The sequence below is a fragment of the Carcharhinus amblyrhynchos genome, chromosome 8, assembly GCF_965287045.1.
Source record: "Carcharhinus amblyrhynchos chromosome 8, sCarAmb.v2.hapA, whole genome shotgun sequence".
In the NCBI taxonomy this organism is placed as follows: Eukaryota; Metazoa; Chordata; class Chondrichthyes; order Carcharhiniformes; family Carcharhinidae; genus Carcharhinus; species Carcharhinus amblyrhynchos.
Window position 1 is genome coordinate 127,189,591 of NC_137331.1, and position 22,358 is coordinate 127,211,948.

At 47.7% G+C, this 22,358-nt stretch overlaps 1 protein-coding gene across 2 annotated transcripts in view; it reads left to right on the top strand.

The window, feature by feature from the left end:
* Positions 1-22,358, top strand: part of agap3 (ArfGAP with GTPase domain, ankyrin repeat and PH domain 3) — a 715,466-nt gene that overhangs the window by 688,319 nt on the left and 4,789 nt on the right. For both annotated transcript variants that reach the window (XM_080194795.1, XM_080194794.1), the window contains exon 15: positions 21,999-22,254. In XM_080194795.1, the coding sequence (XP_080050921.1) occupies positions 21,999-22,254 (256 nt within the window). The remainder of the gene's footprint in view (positions 1-21,998; positions 22,255-22,358) is intronic.

Here is a 22,358-nt window from a genome sequence, read left to right on the forward strand (position 1 = left end):
CTGTACCCTTTCAATAGCTTCTACGTCCTTCCTATAGTGAGGCGACCAGAACTGCGCACAGTACTCCAAATGAGGCCTGACAAGGGTCTTATAAAGTTGCAGCATTAACTCCCGATTCCTAAACTCAATCCCTCGATTAATGAAGGCCAGTACACCATACGCCTTCTTGACCACCTCTTCCACCTGTGAGGCTGATTTAAGAGTCCTGTGGACCCGGACCCCAAGATCCTTCTGCTCTTCAACACTACTAAGATTCCTGCCCTTGATAGTATACTCGTTCATCCCATTGGTTCTGCCAAAATGGACGACTACACATTTATCCGTGTTGAAGTCCATCTGCCACTTCTCCGCCCAGTCCTGCATCCTATTTATGTCCTGCTGCAACTTTTGACATCCTTCCAGACCATCCACAACACCACCGACCTTCGTGTCATCAGCGAACTTACTTACCCATCCCTCCACTTCCTCATCCAGGTCATTTATGAAAATGACAAACAGCAAAGGTCCTAGAACAGATCCCTGGGGCACTCCACTGGTGACTGACCTCCATTCAGAAAAAGACCCATCCACAACCACTCTCTGCCTTCTGCAGGCAAGCCAGTTCTGGATCCACAAGGCCAAAGGCCCTTGGATCCCATGCCCTCTCACCTTCTCAAGAAGTCTTGCATGGGGGACCTTATCAAACGCCTTGCTGAAGTCCATGTACACCACGTCCACTGCACTTCCTTCGTCAATGTATTCAGTCACATTTTCGAAGAACTCAACCAGGCTCGTAAAGCACGACCTGCCCTTGACAAAACCATGCTGACTATTTCTGATCATGTCAAACCTCTCCAAATGCTCGTAAATCTTGTCCCTCAGAAGCCTCTCCATCAGCTTACCAACCACTGAGGTCAGACTCACCGGTCGGTAATTTCCCGGGCTATCTCTGTTCCCTTTCTTGAAAATAGGAACCACATCCGCAATCCTCCAATCTTCCGGAACCTCTCCCGTCTCCATTGACGACGCAAAGATCATCGCCGGGGGCTCTGCAATCACTTCCCTCGCCTCCCACAGTATCCTGGGGTACATCCCATCTGGTCCCGAGTTATAGAGAGCGAGGGGAAATCAGCCAGAGGCCTGGCTCCTGATCACTGTCCAGTCACCTTGCTGATGGATAGAAATGGGTTGAGTAAATGAGCCTGTGAACACGGACTCTGTGCTTATTCCAGAAAGTGGGCCCTTGTCTCCGCACTACCAGTGGACTGGTGTCAATAAAAATTGTCCTCAGGGAGCGGGAGGGTGAGAATTGAGTGCAATTGGCAAAGAATATCCAGTGGCCAGAGGGTTAATTGATGTTGAGTAAATTAGAATTGTTGGTATAATTTTACTACGGAATCCCTTTAATTATCAGAGAGGTATTACTGTATTCCCCTGACAGAGTTAATTAACTGCAGGGAATGTTGTCGGTTAGTGTTGGAGCGAGAATGTCTGCCTGCCCTACTACATTACTCTTGCCCTCCTCATTAATCTCCTCACCTCTGCTCTCCTTTCTCTGCGCTGATATTGCTTGCCATCTCTCATCCTGTGCAGCTGTCCTGTCAGGCAGTTCTGCACACTCCAGCCCCTTGGGCAAGACAGTAAATAGCTCTGATCAGCACCTTCCACTTTGTTTCAGAACTGATTTTCTAACCTGTCCCCCCGCGGGTGTGTCTGGTAATGAGCTCTAGATTGTTAACCCGCTATTGCCATTGGTGTCTGGGTATTCAGAGCTCAAACAGCCCTGCTCACCATGCTGGGAGAGCCAGTGATAGACCAAGGCCCCAGTGGAAGGTCGCACAGGAAAGGCTGGGACCTTGCAGTGTGGAACAGCGGGGAAAGGCCAAGATTGCAATGGTGTAAGATTAGCAAGGTAAAGCTGGAGGGAAATGAGTGCGGAGTCCAGCATAGGGAAGAGGCAACTGGTATAAGATGACATGTTTGAAACAGGAGCAGGAAGAGAAGAAATTCCAGAGTGACAGCGTTGATAAAATTGAGAAAGGGATGTTGGGAGCAAGACACTCGTCCGGAATCCTGCCTGGATTCAGAGACCTGAGTGATTCCATTCGGATTAATACTGATCTAGAATAACTGCTGTGTTTGCAGTGCTTACAGAACACCCCTGATTAACAACGCCGTGAATGTGGACTGGTTAAATTGGTCACCGCAGACTGCAGTGTCACAAAGGTTGGTGTTGGGGTCCACCTTGGTTGTGTCTGTCAGTCCCCAGCTGAGCTCCCTGCCATCAGGCAGTCATTCTCCTCCCAGGGCCATGAGCTCCATATCCCAGGCTTGACCCTATGGCTGATTACAGACAATTAATGTTTGGTTAAATTTTAATCGACTCTTTCCCCAACCTTCACATACTGCCCCTGCTTTAATTAGTCCACTTCCTTCACACAGGAAGTCTGATTTTGCAACCTGCCTTTTTCATTTTGTTCATTTGCATCACACCTTGCTAATTTAATTACTCAGCCCTTTGCCTAATCTCCTTGCATTACTAATGAGTTCTGTGTCTCTGACATACTCAGAAGCTGCTTATTCCTTGAGGGTCCCGGCATGTCGATTAGGACCGTGATTTTGTCATTCTTCCAAATAGATGGTAGTTTTATTTTTTAAAATGATTTCATCATTTCTGCTGGACACACAGCAACTCTAACTGGGATACGGGTCCCACACACACTGACTCTCACTGGGGTACGGGTCCCACACACACTGACTCTAACTGGGGTACGGGTCCCACACACACTGACTCTCACTGGGATACGGGTCCCACACACACTGACTCTCACTGGGGTACGGGTCCCACACACACTGACTCTCACTGGGGTACGGGTCCCACACACACTGACTCTCACTGGGGTACGGGTCCCACACACACTGACTCTCACTGGGGTACGGGTCCCACACACACTGACTCTCACTGGGGTACGGGTCCCACACACACTGACTCTCACTGGGGTACGGGTCCCACACACACTGACTCTCACTGGGGCACGGGTCCCACACACACTGACTCTCACTGGGGTACAGGTCCCACACACACTGACTCTCACTGGGTTACAGGTCCCACACACACTGACTCTCACTGGGGTACAGGTCCCACACACACTGACTCTCACTGGGGTACAGGTCCCACACACACTGACTCTCACTGGGGTACAGGTCCCACACACACTGACTCTCACTGGGGTACGGGTCCCACACACACTGACTCTCACTGGGGTACGGGTCCCACACACACTGACTCTCACTGGGGTACGGGTCCCACACACACTGACTCTCACTGGGGTACGGGTCCCACACACACAGTCCAACCCACAAAAAGCAGGTCGGATCCAATCAGGTCAATTACCGGCCATCAGTCAATCATCAGCAAACTCATTGAAGGTGTCATCGACTGTGTTATCGAGTGGCACTTATATAAGATCATAAGACATAGGTGCAGAATGAGGCCACTCGGCCCATCGAGTCTGCACCATTCAATTATGGCTGATACTTTTCTCATCCCCATTCTCCTGCCTTTTCCCCATAACCTCTGATCCCCTTATTAATTAAGAACCTATCTATCTCTGTCTTAAAGACACTCAATGACCCGGCCTCCACAGCCGTCTGCAGCAAAGAGTTCCACAGATTCCCCACTCTCTGGCTGAAGAAATTCCTCCTTATCTCTGGTTTAAAGGATCGCCCCTTTACCCTGAGGTTGTGCCCTCTGGTTCTAGTTTTTCCTATTAATGGAAACATTCTCTCCACGTCCTCTCTATCCAGGGCCTCGCAGTTTCCTGTAAGTTTCAATAAGATCCCCCCCTCGTTCTTCTAAACTCCAACGGGTACAGACCCAGAGTCCTCAACCGTTACTCAGACAATGTGTTTACACATACATCAGCTCATTGACACTCGGTTTGGCCTCACCAGGGATATGTGACTCCTGACTTCACTGCAGCTGTGGCTGGTGAGTGACTGCCCATGACACCAGGCAGCATCTGATCAATTCTGGATGGCATCAAGGATCCCAAGCAAAATTAGTCAATGGGGATCAGGGAAAAAACTCACCACTGGACTCAGACTGAACAAAAATCCAGATTAATGTAGTTATTGGAGGATCATTATCTCAGTCTGAGAATACTGCTTGTTTGTTTTCATTTATTTTTTGACGTTATGAGAGCTCCCAAGACCATCTGTCCCCATCTCTGACTGCCCTTAAACTGAGTGTCTCACTCGATCATTTCAGAGGGCAGTTAAGAGTCAACCACATTGCTGTGGCTTTAGAGTCACATGTAGGCCAGACTGGGTAAGGACGGCAGATTTCCTCCCCTAAAGGACATTAGTTGAAATGGTTGAGATGGTCGCTACGAGAGGACACAGATTGAAGGTGCGGGGAGGAAAGTACAGAAGTGATGTTAGGGGTAAGTTTTTCACTCAGAGGGTGGAGAGTGAATGGAATCGGCTGCCGTCAGTGGTGGTGGAGGCGAACTCGCTGGGGTCTTTTAAAAGACTTCTGGATGAGTATATGGGGTTTAATGGGATTGGGGGTTATAGATAGGTCTATAGATTGGTAGGTGTTGATGTGATCGGTGCAACTCGTGGGCCGAAGGGCCTGTTTGTGCTGTAGTGTTCTATGTTCTAGTGAACCAGATGGGTTTTTACAACAATCTACCTTAATTCCATTACAGAAGCTAGCTTTCAATTTCTCTGGGTATTCTCCTACCTTCGTCACTGTCCTGACCTGTATCAAACCTGCTCGATGGGGATCCTACTCACCACCTGAAACATTCACTCCCTGAACCACGATTGCACAGCAGTATAACCTTTACCATTGGCAAGCTACACTGCAGCAACTCAACAAAGCATGTTCAGCTGCACAATCCCAGCACCTCGACAACCAAGAAGGAGAAGGTTAGCAGGTGCACAGAGAAAGAATTGCCTGCAAGTTCTACTGCAAGCCACCCAGCATCCAGACACAGAAATATGCCACTTTCTTCCCCATTACTGTATCAAAATCCCAGAACTCCCTCACGAACAGCACCCTGCATCTACCTGCACAACGTAGAGTAGCAGTTCAATAAAGTCACTCAACACAGTCACAGGTGAGGTGCCTGAAGATTGGAGAGTGGCAAATATTGTGCCTTTGTTTAAAAAGGGCTGCAGGGAAAAGAACATAAGAACATAAAGAACATAAGAAGCAGGAGCAGGAGTAGGCCATCTAGCCCTTCGAGCCTGCCCTGCCATTCAATAAGATCATGGCTGATCTGAAGTGGCTCAGTTCCACTTTCCCGCTTTCTCCCCATAACCTTAATCCCCTTGCCTACCGAAAACCTATCTACCCGTGTCTTAAATATATTTAGCGAGGCAGCCTCCACCACTTCAACGGGCAGAGATTCACCACCCTTTGAGTGAAGAAGTTCCTCCTCAACTCCGTTCTAAACTGTCCCCCCCACTCATCTTGAGGGTGTGCCCTCTAGTCCTGCTGTCCTTTCTAAGCGGGAAGAATCTCTCTACCTCTACCCTATCCATCCCCTTCATTATCTTATACGTCTCTATAAGATCCCCCCTCATCCTTCTAAACTCCAACGAGTACAGACCCAGTCTATTTAGTCTGGGAACTACAGACCAGTGAGCCTCACATCTGTGGTGGGTAAATTGTTGGAAGGTATTTTGAGAGACAGGATCTACAGGCATTTGGAGACGCAAGGACTGATTAGGGACAGTCAGCATGGCTTTGTGAGTGGAAAATCATGTCTGATAAATTTGACTGAGTTTTTTGAAGGGGTAACCAAGAAGGTAGATGAGGGCAGTGCAGTTGATGTTGTCGACATGGACTTTAGCAAGACCTTTGACAAGGTACTGCATGGTAGGTTGTTGCTTAAAGTTAAATCTCATGGGATCCAGTGTGAGGTATCTAAATGGATACAAAATTGGCTTCTTGACAGAAGCCAGAGGGTGGTTGTAGAGAGTTGTTTTTCAAACTGGAGGCCTGTGACCAGCGGTGTGCCTCAGGAATCAGTGCTGGGTTCGCTGTTATTTGTCATTTATATTCATGATTTGGATGACAGACTAGAGGGACTGATGGTGGACAAGTCCCCAGGACTGGGTGGAATGCATCCAAGGGTTCTGAAAGAAATGGTGGAGGTGATAGTGGATGCCTTGATGATTATTTTCCAAGAAAAAGAGAAAGCTAGCACGAGAGGGCATAGCTTTAAATTAAGGGGTGGTAGATATAGGACGGATGTCAGAGGTAGGTTCTTTACCCAGAGGGCGGTGAGGGATTGGAATGCCCTGCCTGCTGCAGTTGTAGATGCGCCTAGTTTGGGGGCGTTTAAGAGATCTGTGGATAGGTTTATGGATGGAAAGGGATTGGTTTAGGTTAGAGGGTCATTGCTTTTTTAATTGGTCGGCGCAACATCGTGGGCCGAAGGGCCTGTTCTGCGCTGTTATGTTCTATGTTCTATAAACCTCGCTGGATTCCGGGGAAGTGCCGGAAGATTGGAAAACGGCTAATGTTACGCCGTTGTTTAAAAAGGATAGTAAGCAAAAGGCAGGGAATTATAGGCTGGTTAGTTTAACGTCTGTTGTAGGTAAAATGCTTGAATCCGTAATTAAGGAGAAAATAGCGAGGCATCTTGAGGAGAATTGTTTGATAGAGCAGACGCAGCACGGTTTCGTTAACGGGAAGTCGTGTCTGACAAATTTATTGGAATTCTATGAGGATGTGTCTCGTGCGGTAGATAGAGGGGAACTGGTGGATGTGGTGTTTCTTGATTTTCAGAAGGCGTTTGATAAGGTGCCGCACAAGAGGTTGTTACAGAAGGTTAGGGGGCATGGAGTTGGGGGTAGGGTGTTCGCCTGGATAGGGGATTGGCTGTCAAATAGGAGGCAGAGAGTGGGTGTCCATGGGTGCTATTCGGATTGGCGGTTGGTGACTAGTGGAGTGCCCCAGGGGTCGGTGCTGGGGCCTCAGCTTTTTACCATTTATGTAGATGATCTGGAGGAGGCAACCGAGTGTAAGGTGTCGAAGTTTGCTGATGACACAAAGATTGGTGGAACGGCAAATTGTGCGGAGGGTGTGGAAAGTCTGCAGAGAGATTTAGATAGGCTGAGCGAGTGGGCGAGGAACTAGCAAATGGAATTTAATGTTGGCAAGTGTGAGGTTGTCCACTTTGGTAGGAATAATGGTAGGAAGGACTACTACTTACATGGCGAAAAGCCGCAGCATGCAACGGTGCAGAGGGACCTGGGGGTCCTTGTGCACGAGTCGCAAAAACCCAGCTTGCAGGTGCAGCAGGTGGTCAGGAAGGCGAATGGGATGCTGGCCTTCATAGCGAGGGGGATTGAATATAAAAGTAGGGAGGTCTTGCTGCAACTGTACAGGGCACTGGTGAGGCCGCAGCTGGAGTACTGTGTGCAGTTTTGGTCGCCGCACTTGCGCAAGGATATTTTGGCCTTGGAGGGAGTGCAGAGGAGGTTTACTAGGCTGATACCGGAGTTGAGGGGGTTGAGCTATGAGAAGAGGCTGAATAAACTAGGCTTGTACTCGTTAGAGTTTAGAAGGATATGGGGAGATCTCATTGAGACGTACAAGATGATGAATGGGATGGATAGGGTAGATGTGGAGAGGCTCTTCCCGCTCAGAAAGGACAGTAGGACTAGAGGGCACAGCCTCAGGATAAGGGGGGTGCAGTTTAGAACGGAGTTGAGGAGGAACTTCTTCACTCAAAGGGTGGTGAATCTCTGGAATTCTCTGCCCGTTGAAGTGGTGGAGGCTGTCTCGCTAAATATACTTAAGACGCGGGTAGATAGGTTTTTGTTAGGCAAGGGGATTAAGGGTTATGGGGAGAAAGCGGGAATGTGGAACTGAGCCACTTTGGATCAGCCATGATCTTATTGAATGGCGGGGCAGGCTCGAAGGGCTAGATGGCCTACTCCTGCTCCTATTTCTTATGTTCTTATGAGAATATAGGAGGCATGGTTAGTAAATTTGCAGATGACACCAAGATTGGTAGCATAGTGGACAGTGAAAAAAGTTATCTCCAATTGAAACGGGATCTTGATCAATTGGGACAGTGGGCTGATGAATGGCAGATGGAGTTTAATTTAGATAAATGCGAGGTGATGCATTTTGGTAGATTGAACCAGGGCAGGACTTACTCAGTTAATGGTAGGGCACTGGGGAGAGTTTTTGGCCAGTGTGGTAACTGTACTTGAAATGCTTGGCTAGGACCCGGATAGTTCTGGAACAAACCCCTTGTGTAGTTGTTATTCTATTTGTGCCTGAATGGCTCATACTTCAACCAATCACAAGCCCACGCACACTGCATACACCTATATATATACCACAATCAGACAGTCACACACAACCACAGCTGCACAGCCAGTCACACACATACTCACACACACACACACTCTCTCTCACACACACACGCACACACACCACTCACACACATACCACTCACACTCACACACACCACTCACAGACACACACACACTCACTCACACACACACCACTCACCACTCACAAGCACACACACACACATACTCTCTCTCAAACACACACACACACACTCACACACACACACACTCACACACACACACACATGCACACACCCAGCCAATCTCTATCTTCAGTTCACATCATCTAGGCCAGTGTCGGCAGCTCAGATGCTGCAAGGAGCAGGGACATTGAAAACATCTTTGCAGGAGCCCTCGCAGCCAGCAGGCAAGAGAATCATTTGGGAAGTGTTCATTCCAGCTCCTTAGCAACCTTTGAAGGTTCTGACCTCTTGCTTTGAAGGCAGCATTCTGTGCAAGTTTATAGTGTGCAGTGTACTTCCCTAGAATCAAGCAATGATGGCCCCCTGCTGCGAAGGAGAGCTTTTGTTTGCGTTCTTTTCCCTGTAAGGGCCTGGTAATGTGTCATCCGGGGCTGTAAATTTGTAAGACAGAATTTGGATTTTGGTGGCGATTGTGCAAAGATCCTTTTGTTGTTAATGAGACAATGCAGTTTGTCCCTGACTGTGGCCATTCAGCTGGGAGCACTCCGGGGGAGAAACTGCTCATTTCAACCCCTATTGTCCTGAGCATTTACACCACTTCCTCTCTCTCCTCGTGCCTTGATAATTAGTCTGTTCTTGCTTTCCAGTTGATTGAGATGTAGAGCTGGTGTCAGACTTCAGTATTGGGGAAGGGGACCACAATATGGTGGGTATGCCATGAATGTGAGACAGAGCGAGGAGAAAGGAATATTTCCCAGCCTGAATTAACCATTTGATGACTAGAGTAATAATCATTTCCATGTCGGTGATTTTTCCGCAGTTTGTGTTCCTGTATCTCTGGTGTGAAGTATTTGGAGTTGCGGGGTGTCTGTGATAGGGCCGCCTGTTTGGGGATGTACTTATCGAGGGAGGATCACTAGTTATAGGTTAAGGCTGAAATTCTTTTCAATCTCTCCACTGACTCTGATTTGCTCCGAGACTTGTCCAGTTCCTTACACTCATTGTAATTCAGAAGAATGAGGGGAGATCATATAGAAACATATAAGATTATGAAGAGAATAGATAAGATAGAAGCAGGGAAGTTGTTTCCACTGGCGGGTGAAACTAGAACTAGGGGACATAGCCTCAAAATAAGGGGGAGCAGATTTAGGACTGAGTTGAGGAGGAACTTCTTTGCATAAAGGGTTGTGAATCTGTGGAATTCCCTGCCCAGTTGAGGCTCCCTCATTGAATGTTTTTAAGGCAAGGATAGATAAATTTTTGAGCAGTAAAGGAATTAAGGGTTATGGTGAGCAGGCGGGTAAGTGGAGCTGAGTCCATGAAAAGATCAGCCATGATCTTATTGAATGGCGGAACAGGCTGGAGGGGCCAGATGGCCCATTCCTGCTCCTAGGTCTTAGGTTCTTATGTTCTTAGACAGGGCCTCCACTTCTCTCTGACTGTTTCTAACAGTATGTAACATGGGCAGTCTATCTACCGTGAGCTGAACTTCTGATTCACATCCTCCCTGCCAAAAAATCTGCCACCTTCCCCCTCTGTAACATTACCGGACTCCACCGTGCCTCAATTCATCTGCTGCCGAAACCCTCACCCACACCCTTGTCACCTCCAAACCATCTAAAATTCTGTTCTCCATATTCATACAGTCATGGGGCTGGGGACAGTAAGGTGTGTGTTTTTGAGTGTGTGTTTGTACATGTGTGTGCAGTAATGAGTTGTTTATATACATACATGGCCTCCACATATTTGGGAATCCTGCATTTTTGCAGGCGTGTGCTGCACTATCCATCAAATCTGATAAATTGATCATCTAATTAAGTGCAAATTTTACTGGAACTGAGAGGAATCTTCTGTTATTGTTCAGTCTGCTTCGCAGTGGTGAGTGGCTCACTCCAGTCACTGAATGTAAGGGTCTTACTCAGTATTGGCAGTTGGCCAGTCTTTGGGCTGTAAGCACTGAATCCCTGCTGGCTTCTGGTAATGTACACTCACAGACTCTCATTCCAATTCCATTCACATTAAAAGGCTCACAGCAAAGAGGGCAGCAGAGGTAAGTGATTTGTGTTTCCCTATTAAAATGTGTTAGGAACTAATTAATCAGTAGTTACGGCACTTCCCAAATCCCAGCCTTTGGAATGTCTCCAGTCAGCTAACTGAAGCTTGATATTAATTCTAATTATAGGGTCCCTATTACTGAGGGCTGCATACAGAGTGAATCTGCAAGATGCACTGTTAAAGGGACAAGATTCAGATTACAGAGTGTGTGTGTACAGGCTGCACCTTTAAAGAGACACACGGGGTAAAATCTTACCACGCGTCGGCAGAGTGTTTCCAGCGAGAAAGTCGGGGTGTTTCTCCCTGGAGAAAGTGCTCAGTTTTCTCTCCGGAGCAAACCACAAACTGCCAGAAGAAACTGGGGGGCATACGGGGGGTCGGGGCAGCAACACACCGGCAAAACCCAGCTGCACAGAGATCGAAGCACCTTCTTTAAAATCTCCACCCCAGCCCAGCCCACCATGGGGGTCTCAGTGGCCCCGTCCTCCCCACTCCCAATCAGATTCGACACTTCTCTTCCTACCTCCCTCTCCCGATCATCGGCCCCTTCACACACCCCCCACGCTCCCACCCCCCCAGTCTGAACTCCATTTTCCTGTCTGTTCCCATAACCCTTGACTCCCTTGTCAATCAAGAATCTATCTAACTGAGCCTTGAAGATATTCAGTGCCTCCACTGCTCTCTGTGGAAGAGAATTCTAAGACCATCTGAGGGAAAAAAAAATCCGCTACCTTCAGTGGAAGAGCCCTTACTCTGAAACTGTGCCCCGGTTCTAGATTTTGCCCAGGCTGAAACGTTACTAAGTGCGCAGGCTGCACTGTTAAAGCCACATGGCACTAAATAGAATAACAGGGTAAGAGTGCTGAGTGAATGAGAGAGAACCTTTACCATGTGGACTGCTCCAGCTCCAGAGCCAGGCCCACTAGCACCTTTACAGGGCAAGCAGGAAAAGGCAATAAATACCAACCTTACCTACAACACCACATACATACGATGGATGGCCATTCAGCCCATCGAGTCTGCTCTCCCATCCAGTGGGATCATGACTGATCTGATGTGATAATCCTCAACTCCACTTTCCCGCCTTGTCCTTATCATGGATGAGAGGGGTATGGAGGGATGCGGCCCAAGTGCAGGTCAGTGAGATTAGGCAAAAAATGGTTTGGCACAGACAAGAAGGGCCAAAAGGCCTGTTTCTGTGCTGTAATTTTCTATGGTTCTATGGTTCTATCCCCATAACCCTCAGTTCCCTTCCTGATTAAATATCTGCCTGTCTCAGCCTGGGACATCCTTAACGACCCAGTCTCTACAGCCCTCTGCGGGAAAGAATTCCACAGATTCACTCCCCTCTGAGAAGAAATCCCTCCTCATCTCTGTCTCCAATGGCCTATCCGCCCCCTCCCTCACTCTGAGATGCTGCCCTCTGATCCCAGTCTCTCAGGAACAGATGCAATGAAACATACGTTCTGTTTTCTGATTTTGGTATGCAGCTGGTCTTTCCTGAGTGAGGAATGGAAATATCTGAAGATATTGCAGGAAATGAGGAGCTTTGAGATGAAGATGACACTTGAAGAGTCACAGTTTCAATGAAGCAGCAAACTGCAGAGATAGTCCATTGGGAGAAGGCGTGACATGGATCTGTACCATCCAGTCCAGGGGGTGGGAGCGTGAGGGGAGCGAGGATCGTTTGGGATGCCACATACACCTGAACCCAGTGCCCTAGGATAGGGAAATGAGCCAACCTTTCTGCTCCTGGTTGTTTCAGTATGAGGCATCATTGGCAAGGCTGCATTAAGTGGCCATCTCGAGTTAAAGAGCGTGCGGTGAAAGTGCTACGTACTGATGTTCAGTGAGAATATGAATCTCGTAACAGTTAAAGGAATAGGATGAAGGAACTCACTGCAACAGCGGGAACAATCTCCAACAGGGAGAGAAACAGCCAGAGGTTGTGTTTCAAATCAATGATGTCAATAAGAAAAGAGTTGAGGAACCCCAAGCAGAGTTTCAGGAGCTATGAGAAAGATTAAAGAGATAAACCTCAAAGGCAATAATCTCTGGGTTAATCCAGTTCTCATTTGGTGAATATGGAAACTGGGATCAGGTTTGGGGCAGGAGGGACGTCTGCTGTCCAGGAGGGTTATACCTGAGTGGGGCTGCGGCCAGTGTCCGCACAGGGAGATTGAACTTGGGAAGCGTTTGAATTTGGCAAGAGGGGAGGAACCAAAGTAGAAAACTCTTGAGGGTCAGGCAGCAACAGAATGAAGAATAGTCTAGAAATTACAAGAATTAGAATGGGGGAAAAGCAAAGCAGACTAGCACAATAAATAGCTGAGGCCTGAGCACTTGCAGTACTGGTCTCATCCTAACCTGCCATATTGAAAATGCCTGTTTAACCTCACTCTCTGCTTCCTGTCAATTAACCAATCCTCTATCCAATGTAGTATATTACCCCATCTCCAGATCCTGCATATTAACCTTTTGGGTAGAACCTTAGTGAATGTTGTTTTGAAATCCAAGTCAAGTACATGGACTGGTTCCCCTTCATCTGTCCTACTCCAATGACTTTGTCAAACATGATTTACCTATTGTAAAACCAGGTTGATTTTGTCTGATCAGATTATGATTTTCAAAGTACCTTATTTAGACTTCCTTAATAATAGATTGCAACATTTTCCTGTTGACTAATGTGAGTCTAAATGGCCTGGAGTTCCCTGTTTTCTCTCTCATTCCTTTCATTGGTTATCTTGCAATCTTCTTAACCATTCTAAAATCTTTGGAAAATCTTAACCAGTGCATCTGCTATCTCTGTAGCTATCTCTTTTAGAACCCTGGGGTTTAGGCCATCAGGTCTTGGGGATTTGTCAGATTTTGGTCTCTTTAGTTTTTCCAATAGTTTTTCTTTGCCGATGTTAACTATCTTAATTTCTTCACTCTTATTGGCCCCTGAGTTACCCTCTAGTTCTTGTGTCTGCTACTGTAAAGGCAGATGCAAAGTATTTGTTCAATATTATTTCACCATTTCCCATCATAGTTCTCCTGTCTCAGCTCCTCAGGGAATAATGTTCACTTTAGCTACTCTCTTCCTTTTCGTGTACTAGTTAAGATGCTCACAATCTGTATACCTGGAAGTTTACACTCAAGTTCTACCTTTTCCCTTTTTCATCAACCTTTTGGTCACCCTTTCCTGGTTTCCAAAGACACCAAATCCTTAAGCTTATTGCTGTGCAACTCAACATTGTAACAGTTTTCTTTTATTCTATTATTATACTGAACTCACCCAGTCAGCCACAGATGAATCTTTCTTTATTTTGTTTGGAGTTTTCTTTAAAAGTGCAGGGATGCTGGGCACAATGTGTTGAATTTTAGTCACATTAATTAATTTATCCAATTCATTTTTCTCTTATTATTTACTTAAGTTCTTCATTTTTGCCAGAATCTTCACTTCCACACGATCTCTGAGCATGTTTTGTGTTTTCTGCATTGACAAATGCAATTTAATCTAGGTTATTGTAAAGTACTGCTGGTTACAAGGAATATAATAGAAAGACGGTAATCTAAATTTTGCTCACATGGGGTTACCTGACGGGTATATTCACAAGGCGAAGGTCTAGTGGTGTTATCGCTAGATTATTAATCCAGAAACTCAGCTAATGTTCTGGGGACCTGGGTTCGAATCCCACCACGGCAGATGATGGAATTTGAATTTTTTAAAAATTGAAATTAAGATTATCTACTGATGACCATGAAATATTTGTCAATTGTCGAGAAAACACATTCGTGATACATGGACGTCGCTGGCTGGCCAGGACCTATTGCCCATCCCTAGTTGACGAAGGGCAGTTAAGAGCCAATCGCATTGCTGTGGCTCTGGAGTCACATGTAGGCCAGATCGGGTAAGGATGGCAGATTTCCTTCCTTAAAGGACATCAGTGAACCAGATGGGTTTTTTCGACAATCGACAATGGTTTATGGTCATCAATAGATTCATAATTCCAGATAGACAGGGTGACGGTGACAATGGACTCGGTGACGATGGACTGGGCAATAGTGACCAATGGCTGGGCGACATAAGAACATAAGAACATAAGAAATAGGAGCAGGAGTAGGCCATCTAGCCCTCCGAGCCTGCCCCGCCATTCAATAAGATCATGGCTGATCTGTCGTGGCTCAGTTCCACCTTCCCGCCCTCTCCCCATAACCCTTAATCCCCTTGCCTATCAAAAACCCATCAACCCGCGTCTTAAAAATATTTAGCGAGGCAGCCTCCACCACTTCAACGGGCAGAGAATTCCAGAGATTCACCACCCTTTGAGTGAAGAAGTTCCTCCTCAACTCCGTTCTAAACCGCGCCCCCCCTTTATCTTGAGGCTGTGCCCCCTAGTCCTACTGTCTTTTTTGAGCGGGAAGAGTCTCTCCACCTCTATCCTATCCATCCCATTCATCATCTTATACGTCTCAATGAGATCTCCCCTCATTCTTCTAAACTCCAACGAGTACAAGCCTAGTTTATTCAGCCTCTCCTCATAGCTCAACCCCCTCAACTCCGGTATCAGCCTAGTAAACCTCCTCTGCACTCCCTCCAAGGCCAAAATATCTTTGCGCAGGTGCGGCGCCCAAAACTGCACACAGTACTCCAGCTGCGGCCTCACCAATGCCCTATACAGCTGCAGCAAGACCTCCCTACTTTTACATTCAATCCCCCTCGCTATGAAGGCCAGCATCCCATTCGCCTTCCTGACCACCTGCTGCACCTGCAAGCTGGGTTTTTGCGACTCATGCACAAGGACCCCGAGGTCCCTCTGCACTGTCGCCTGCTGCAGTTTTTCGCCACGTAAGTAATAGTCCTTCCTACCATTCTTCTTACCAAAGTGGACCACCTCACACTTGCCAACATTAAATTCCATTTGCCATTTCCTGGCCCATTCGCCCAGCCTATCTAGACCCTTCTGCAGACTCTCCACACCCTCCGCACAATTTGCCGTTCCCCCAATCTTGGTGTCATCAGCAAATTTCGACACCCTACACTCGGTTCCCTCCTCCAGATCATCTATATAAATGGTAAAAAGCTGAGGCCCCAGCACCGACCCCTGGGGCACTCCACTAGTCACCATCCGCCAATCCGAATAGCACCCGTTGACCCCCACTCTCTGCCTCCTATTTGACAACCAATCCTCTATCCACGCTAACACCCTACCCCCAACTCCATGTCCCCCGACCTTCTGCAATAACCTCTTGTGAGGTACTTTGTCAAACGCCTTCTGAAAATCTAGAAAGACCACATCCACCGGCTCTCCTCTATCCACTGCCCTAGACACATCCTCATAGAACTCCAGTAAATTTGTCAGACACGACTTCCCTTTCTGCGCCCGCTCTATCAAGCAATTCCCTTCAAGATGCCTCACAATTTCCTCCTTAATGACGGATTCTAACATTTTACCTACCACAGACGTTAAACTAACCAGCCTATAATTCCCCGCCTTTTGCCTGGCACCCTTCTTAAACAACGGCGTAACATTAGCCGTTTTCCAATCTTCCGGCACTTCCCTGGAATCCAGCGACGTCTGGAAAATAACCACCAAGATGGACTCAGCAACCGTGACGATGGACACAGTGACAGTGATGATGGACTGGGTGCCCGTGATTGGGTGACAACGTACTGGGTGACGGTGATGGTGACGATGGGTGACGGTGACGAAGGGGCATGCAGCAATGGGATAGGTGGAAGTAACAACAACATGGGAATGTGCTCCTCTTCCTGTGTGGAATGTGAGAGTATCTGTTCCTGTGATAAATATTTGCCTGAACTCTATCTGTGGATGGAGGGTAGTGACCCACTGCTGATGAAACTTCCCCAAAAGCAGCATTACTGTCTATTGCCCACATTCTCTGCGTGGGATTTTTCTGTGTGCAGATTGATGCCCATGTTAATCCACAGACAACAATGACAGCAAATTGAAAGTAGTTCCTAAACTGTGAACCACTCCTGTACGTTCTGAGATAATGGAAGGCGCGAAGGAAATGTGAGTCTGGCCTCTATGTGTCTTCAGACCCACAGCAGTGTGAATAACTCTTAACTACTCTCTGGAATGATCGAGCAAGCCACTCAGTCTGAGAGCTATGGAGGATGGGCAATAGATGCTGGCCTTGCCACTGCCCATATCCCATGACCGAATAAAGACAGGTGTGGGACTGGAGTCACGTGTGGGTCCAGACAGGTGGTTATGGCCGTTAGTCTTCGCTGAAGGATATCAATGACCTAGTTGGATTTTTCTAACAATTCAGGAGTTTTTATAGTAATTTCCTGAAGCTTTGAATCACAAGTGACCCACTTTATTCAATTCCTGAATGGATTTGGAACTCATGATGTCTGGGTTTCAGTTACTGGAGAGAAACACCATGTTACTGTTCTCTGCCTCAGCGGTGCCTGTTCCTAACCCTCCATCAGGGATTCACACTTATCAATAACTCCATGCCCTAAAAGGGTTAATTTGTAATGACGTTGAGAAGCTGGAGGGTGGTCTCGGAGGGGCTGGTACTTGAAAGCTGTGCGTTGTTAGTTGCTATCAGGCCCGGGTGCTGTCAGTCACTCATTCAGACACCAGCATAACAGCCAGGCGTCTGTAAGCCCTTATCAGTTCATGCAGACAGGTCAGAGGTCAGCTGCGTTCTGAGCATGCTCCTAGAAGCTGGCGGTATTGATTCCATTTTTTTAATCCAGATACAGATGGATAAGAGTTCTGAAGCGAGATGGATTTCTTTTTTGTGAAAAGTGACTTGGACAGTGTGGGTGTATTATTCTGCTAGATCGATTCCACACTCCCTCGGGCAGGTTAAATCGTGGCTCAACGACGGGGGCCATTGTTAGCGACACTGCAAACACACAGAGACAAGAGCTGGACGGAATTGGGAGCTACTGATAAAATGTGCACATCGTCGCTTTGTTAAAGTGATAGCTGAGATCACAAAGCTCCACTCTGCTCACATCCCTGACCTTTACAAACCTCTGGAAGTTTCATTCTGTTCTCCATCACACACTCGCTCTTCTCAAATATTGAGGCTGAAATGGAGAAGAATCATACACTCAGAGTCCCGAAACTCAGTGCTGACCAACAGGAGATAAAACCACCAACTCCAACGGCAGACTTTGCCCATGTGTCACTTTCCACTTCAGATACACAGAAATAATAGCAAACACTCCCAGGACAGGTACAGCAGGGGGTTAGATACAGAGTAAAGCTCCCTCTACACTGTCCCCATCAAACACTCCCAGGACAGGTACAGCACGGGGTTAGATACAGAGTAAAGCTCCCTCTACACTGTCCCCATCAAACACTCCCAGGACAGGTCCAGCACGGGGTTAGATACAGAGTAAAGCTCCCTCTACACTGTCCCCCCATCAAACACTCCCAGGACAGGTACAGCAGGGGGTTAGATACAGAGTAAAGCTCCCTCTACACTGTCCCCATTGAACATTCCCAGGACAGATACAGCAGGGGGTTAGATACAGAGTAAAGCTCCCTCTACACTGTCCCCATCGAACATTCCCAGGACAGATACAGCAGGGGGTTAGATACAGAGTAAAGCTCCCTCTACACTGTCCCCCCATCAAACACTCCCAAGGACAGGTACAGCACGGGGTTAGATACAGAGTAAAGCTCCCTCTGCACTGTCCCCATCAAACACTCCCAGGACAGGTACAGTATGGGGTTAGATACAGAGTAAAGCTCCCTCCACACTGTCCCCCCATCAAACACTCCCAGGACAGGTACAGCACGGGGTTAGATACAGAGTAAAGCTCCCTCCACACTGTCCCCCCATCAAACACTCCCAGGACAGATACAGCACGGGGTTAGATACAGAGTAAAGCTCCCTCTACACTGTCCCCCCCCCATCAAACACTCCCAGGACAGGTACAGCACGGGGTTAGATACAGAGTAAAGCTCCCTCTGCACTGTCCCCCCATCAAACACTCCCAGGACAGATACAGCACGGGGTTAGATACAGAGTAAAGCTCCCTCTACACTGTCCCCCCCCCATCAAACACTCCCAGGACAGGTACAGCACGGGGTTAGATACAGAGTAAAACTCCCTCTACACTGTCCCCCTCAGACACTTCCAGGACAGGTATGTTCCAGGCAGTGCATTCTAGATTCTCACACCCTCTGAGTGATTTATTTTTCTCAATTCCCCTCTGGATCTCCTGCCCCTCACCCTAAAGCTTTGCCACATTGTGATTGACCCCTCAACCAGGGGGAACAGCTGCTCCTAAACAACCTGTCCATGCCTCTCATAATCTTATACACCACATGTTCCCCACCCCCTCAGCCTGCTCTGCTCTTGAGAAAAGAATCAAAAGAACTAGGAGCAGGAGTGGGCCATTCAGCCCCTCGAGCCTGCTCCACCATTCAGTAAAATCATGGCTGATCTTTTTATGGACTCAGCTCCACTTACCCGCCCGCTCACCAGAACTCTTAATTCTTTTACTGTTCAAAAACCTATCTATCCTTGCCTTAAAAACATTCAATGAGGGAGCCTCAACTGCTTCACTGGGCAGGGAATTCCACAGATTCACAACCCTTTGTGTGAAGAAGTTCCTCCTCAACTCAGTCCTAAATCTGCTTCCCCTTATTTTGAGGCTATGCCCCCCAGTTCTAGTTTCACCTGCCAGTGGAAACAACTTCCCTGCTTCTATCTTATCCATGTCTATCCAGTCTCTCCTTATAGCTCAAACGCTCCATCTCAGGCAGCACCCTGGTGAATCTCCTCTGTATCCCCTCCAGTGCCATCACATCCTGTGCTATCACAAGACAACCAGAAGTACACACAGTGCTCCAGCTGTGGCCTCGCCAATACGTACAGCTCCAATATTACCTCCATGTTCTTACACTGTAATCCAAGCATGCAGATTTCTCCTCATAGAACATAGAACACTACAGCACAAACAGGCCCTTCGGCCCACGAGTTGCGCCGATCACATCAACACCTACCAATCTATAGACCTATCTATAACCCTCAATCCCATTAAATCCCATATACTCATCCAGAAGTCTTTTAAAAGACCCCAGCGAGTTCGCCTCCACCGCCACTGACGGCAGCCGATTCCATTCACTCACCACCCTCTGAGTGAAAAACTTACCCCTAACATCACTTCTGTACTTGCCTCCCCGCACCTTAAATCTGTGTCCTCTCGTAGCGACCATTTCAACCCGGGGAAATAGCCTCTGAGAATCCACCCTATCTATTCCTCTCAACATTTTATAAACCTCTATCAGGTCGCCTCTCAACCTTCGTCTCTCCAGGGAAAAGAGTCCCAGTTCCCTCAACCTAACTTCATAAGGCATGCCTCCCAATCCAGGCAACATCCTTGTAAATCTCCTCTGTACCCTTTCAATAGCTTCTACGTCCTTCCTATAGTGAGGCGACCAGAACTGCGCACAGTACTCCAAATGAGGCCTGACAAGGGTCTTATAAAGTTGCAGCATTACATCCCGATTCCTAAACTCAATCCCTCGATTAATGAAGGCCAGTACACCATACGCCTTCTTGACCACATCCTCCACCTGCGAGGCCGATTTAAGAGTCCTGTGGACCCGGACCCCAAGATCCTTCTGCTCTTCAACACTACTAAGATTCCTGCCCTTGATAGTATACTCGTTCATCCCATTGGTTCTGCCAAAATGGACGACTACACATTTATCCGCGTTGAAGTCCATCTGCCACTTCTCCGCCCAGTCCTGCATCCTATTTATGTCCTGCTGCAACTTTTGACATCCTTCCAGACCATCCACAACACCACCGACCTTCGTGTCATCAGCGCACTTACTAACCCATCCCTCCACTTCCTCATCTAAGTCATTTATGAAAATGACAAACAGCAAGGGTCCTAGAACAGATCCCTGGGGCACTCCACTGGTGACTGACCTCCATGCAGAAAAAGACCCATCCACAACCACTCTCTGCCTTCTGCAGGCAAGCCAGTTCTGGATCCACAAGGCCAAAGGCCCTTGGATCCCATGCCCTCTCACCTTCTCAAGAAGTCTTGCATGGGGGACCTTATCAAACGCCTTGCTGAAGTCCATGTACACCACGTCCACTGCACTTCCTTCGTCAATGTGTTCAGTCACATTTTCGAAGAACTCAACTAGGCTTGTAAGGCACGACCTGCCCTTGACAAAACCATGCTGACTGTTTCTGATCATGTCAAACCTCCCCAAATGCTTGTAAATCTTGTCCCTCAGAAGCCTCTCCATCAGCTTACCAACCACTGAGGTCAGACTCACCGGTCGGTAATTTCCCAGGCTATCTCTGTTCCCTTTCTTGAAAATAGGAACTACATCCGCAATCCTCCAATCTTCTGGAACCTCTCCCATCGCCATTGACGACGCAAAGATCATCGCCAGGGGCTCTGCAATCACTTCCCTCACCTCCCACAGTATCCTGGGGTACATCCCATCTGGTCCCGGCGACTTATCTATCTTGATAGAATTCAAAAGTTCTAACACATCCTCCTCCTTAATATCCACATACTCAATCTTTTCCATCTGCTGCAAATCCGTGTCAAAATCTCCCAGATCAGTTTCCACTGTGAATACTGAGGCAAAGTACTCATTGAGCACCTCTGCCATTTCTTCTGGTTCCACACAGACCTTTCCCCCTTCACCTTTTATAGGTCCTATCCCTTCTCTTCTCATCCTTTTACTTTTCACATATTTATAGAAGGCCTTGGGATCCTCCTTAATCTTACCCGCCAAGGTCTTCTCATGACCCCTTCTGGCTCTCCTAATTTCCCTTTTAAGCTCCTTTCTACAATTCTTATACTCCTCAAGATCCTTAACATCTCCTAGTTCCCTGAACCTTTTGTACACCTTCCTTTTCCTCCTGACTAGGTTCAACACAGCCTTCGTGCACCACGGTTCCCGCGACCTACCAAAACCCCCTTGTCTCATCGGAACGTTGTCATGCAGAGCTCCAGACAAACATTCCTTGAATATCCGCCACCTTCCTTTGGTACTTTTCCCTAAGAACTCCTCCTTCCAGTTTATTTGTCCAAGTAACTTCCTGACGTCTTCGTATTTCCCCTTACTCCAGACAAACACCTTCCTAGCCTGCCTGATCCTATCTCGTTCCAATGCAATTGTGAAGGAGATAGAATTATGGTCACCATTCCCAAGATGCTCCCCTACCGAGAGATCCATCACCTGTCCTGGTTCATTCGCCAGTACCAGGTCAAGTACAGCCTCTCCTCTCGTAGGCTTATCCACGTATGTTACAGATTTCTGGCATCATCTTAGCCAATCCATATCCGCAACTTTGAAATACTTTCTGTGGCCTGATGGTTAGTTGGTGTTGATGGTGTGAGCTTTGTTTTTGGAGATTGGGTCAGTATTGGAGCAGTGCCTGATGCTCTGTTTTCTTTCCCGATGGTCTGTCTTGTAGAGAGGAGAAGGAGCGCTGGATCAGAGCTAAGTATGAGCAGAAGCTTCTGCTGGCTGCCCTGCCACAGTCCGACATCCCCCTGGGACAGCAGCTGCTCCGCGCGGTGGTGGAGGATGATCTACGACTTGTGGTCCTGCTCCTTGCCCACGGCACCAAGGAAGAGGTGAATGAGACATATGGAGATGGAGATGGGCGGACCTCGCTGCACCTCTCCTGTGCAATGGCGAATGTCGTCATAACCCAGCTCCTCATATGGGTAAGAAACAGGGCAGTGTGTCATGCTGTACTTGACCTACAGAATAGACACAGATCTCATAGTCACACAACCGCCCCCACTGGCCTCCCCACACCCACCCACCC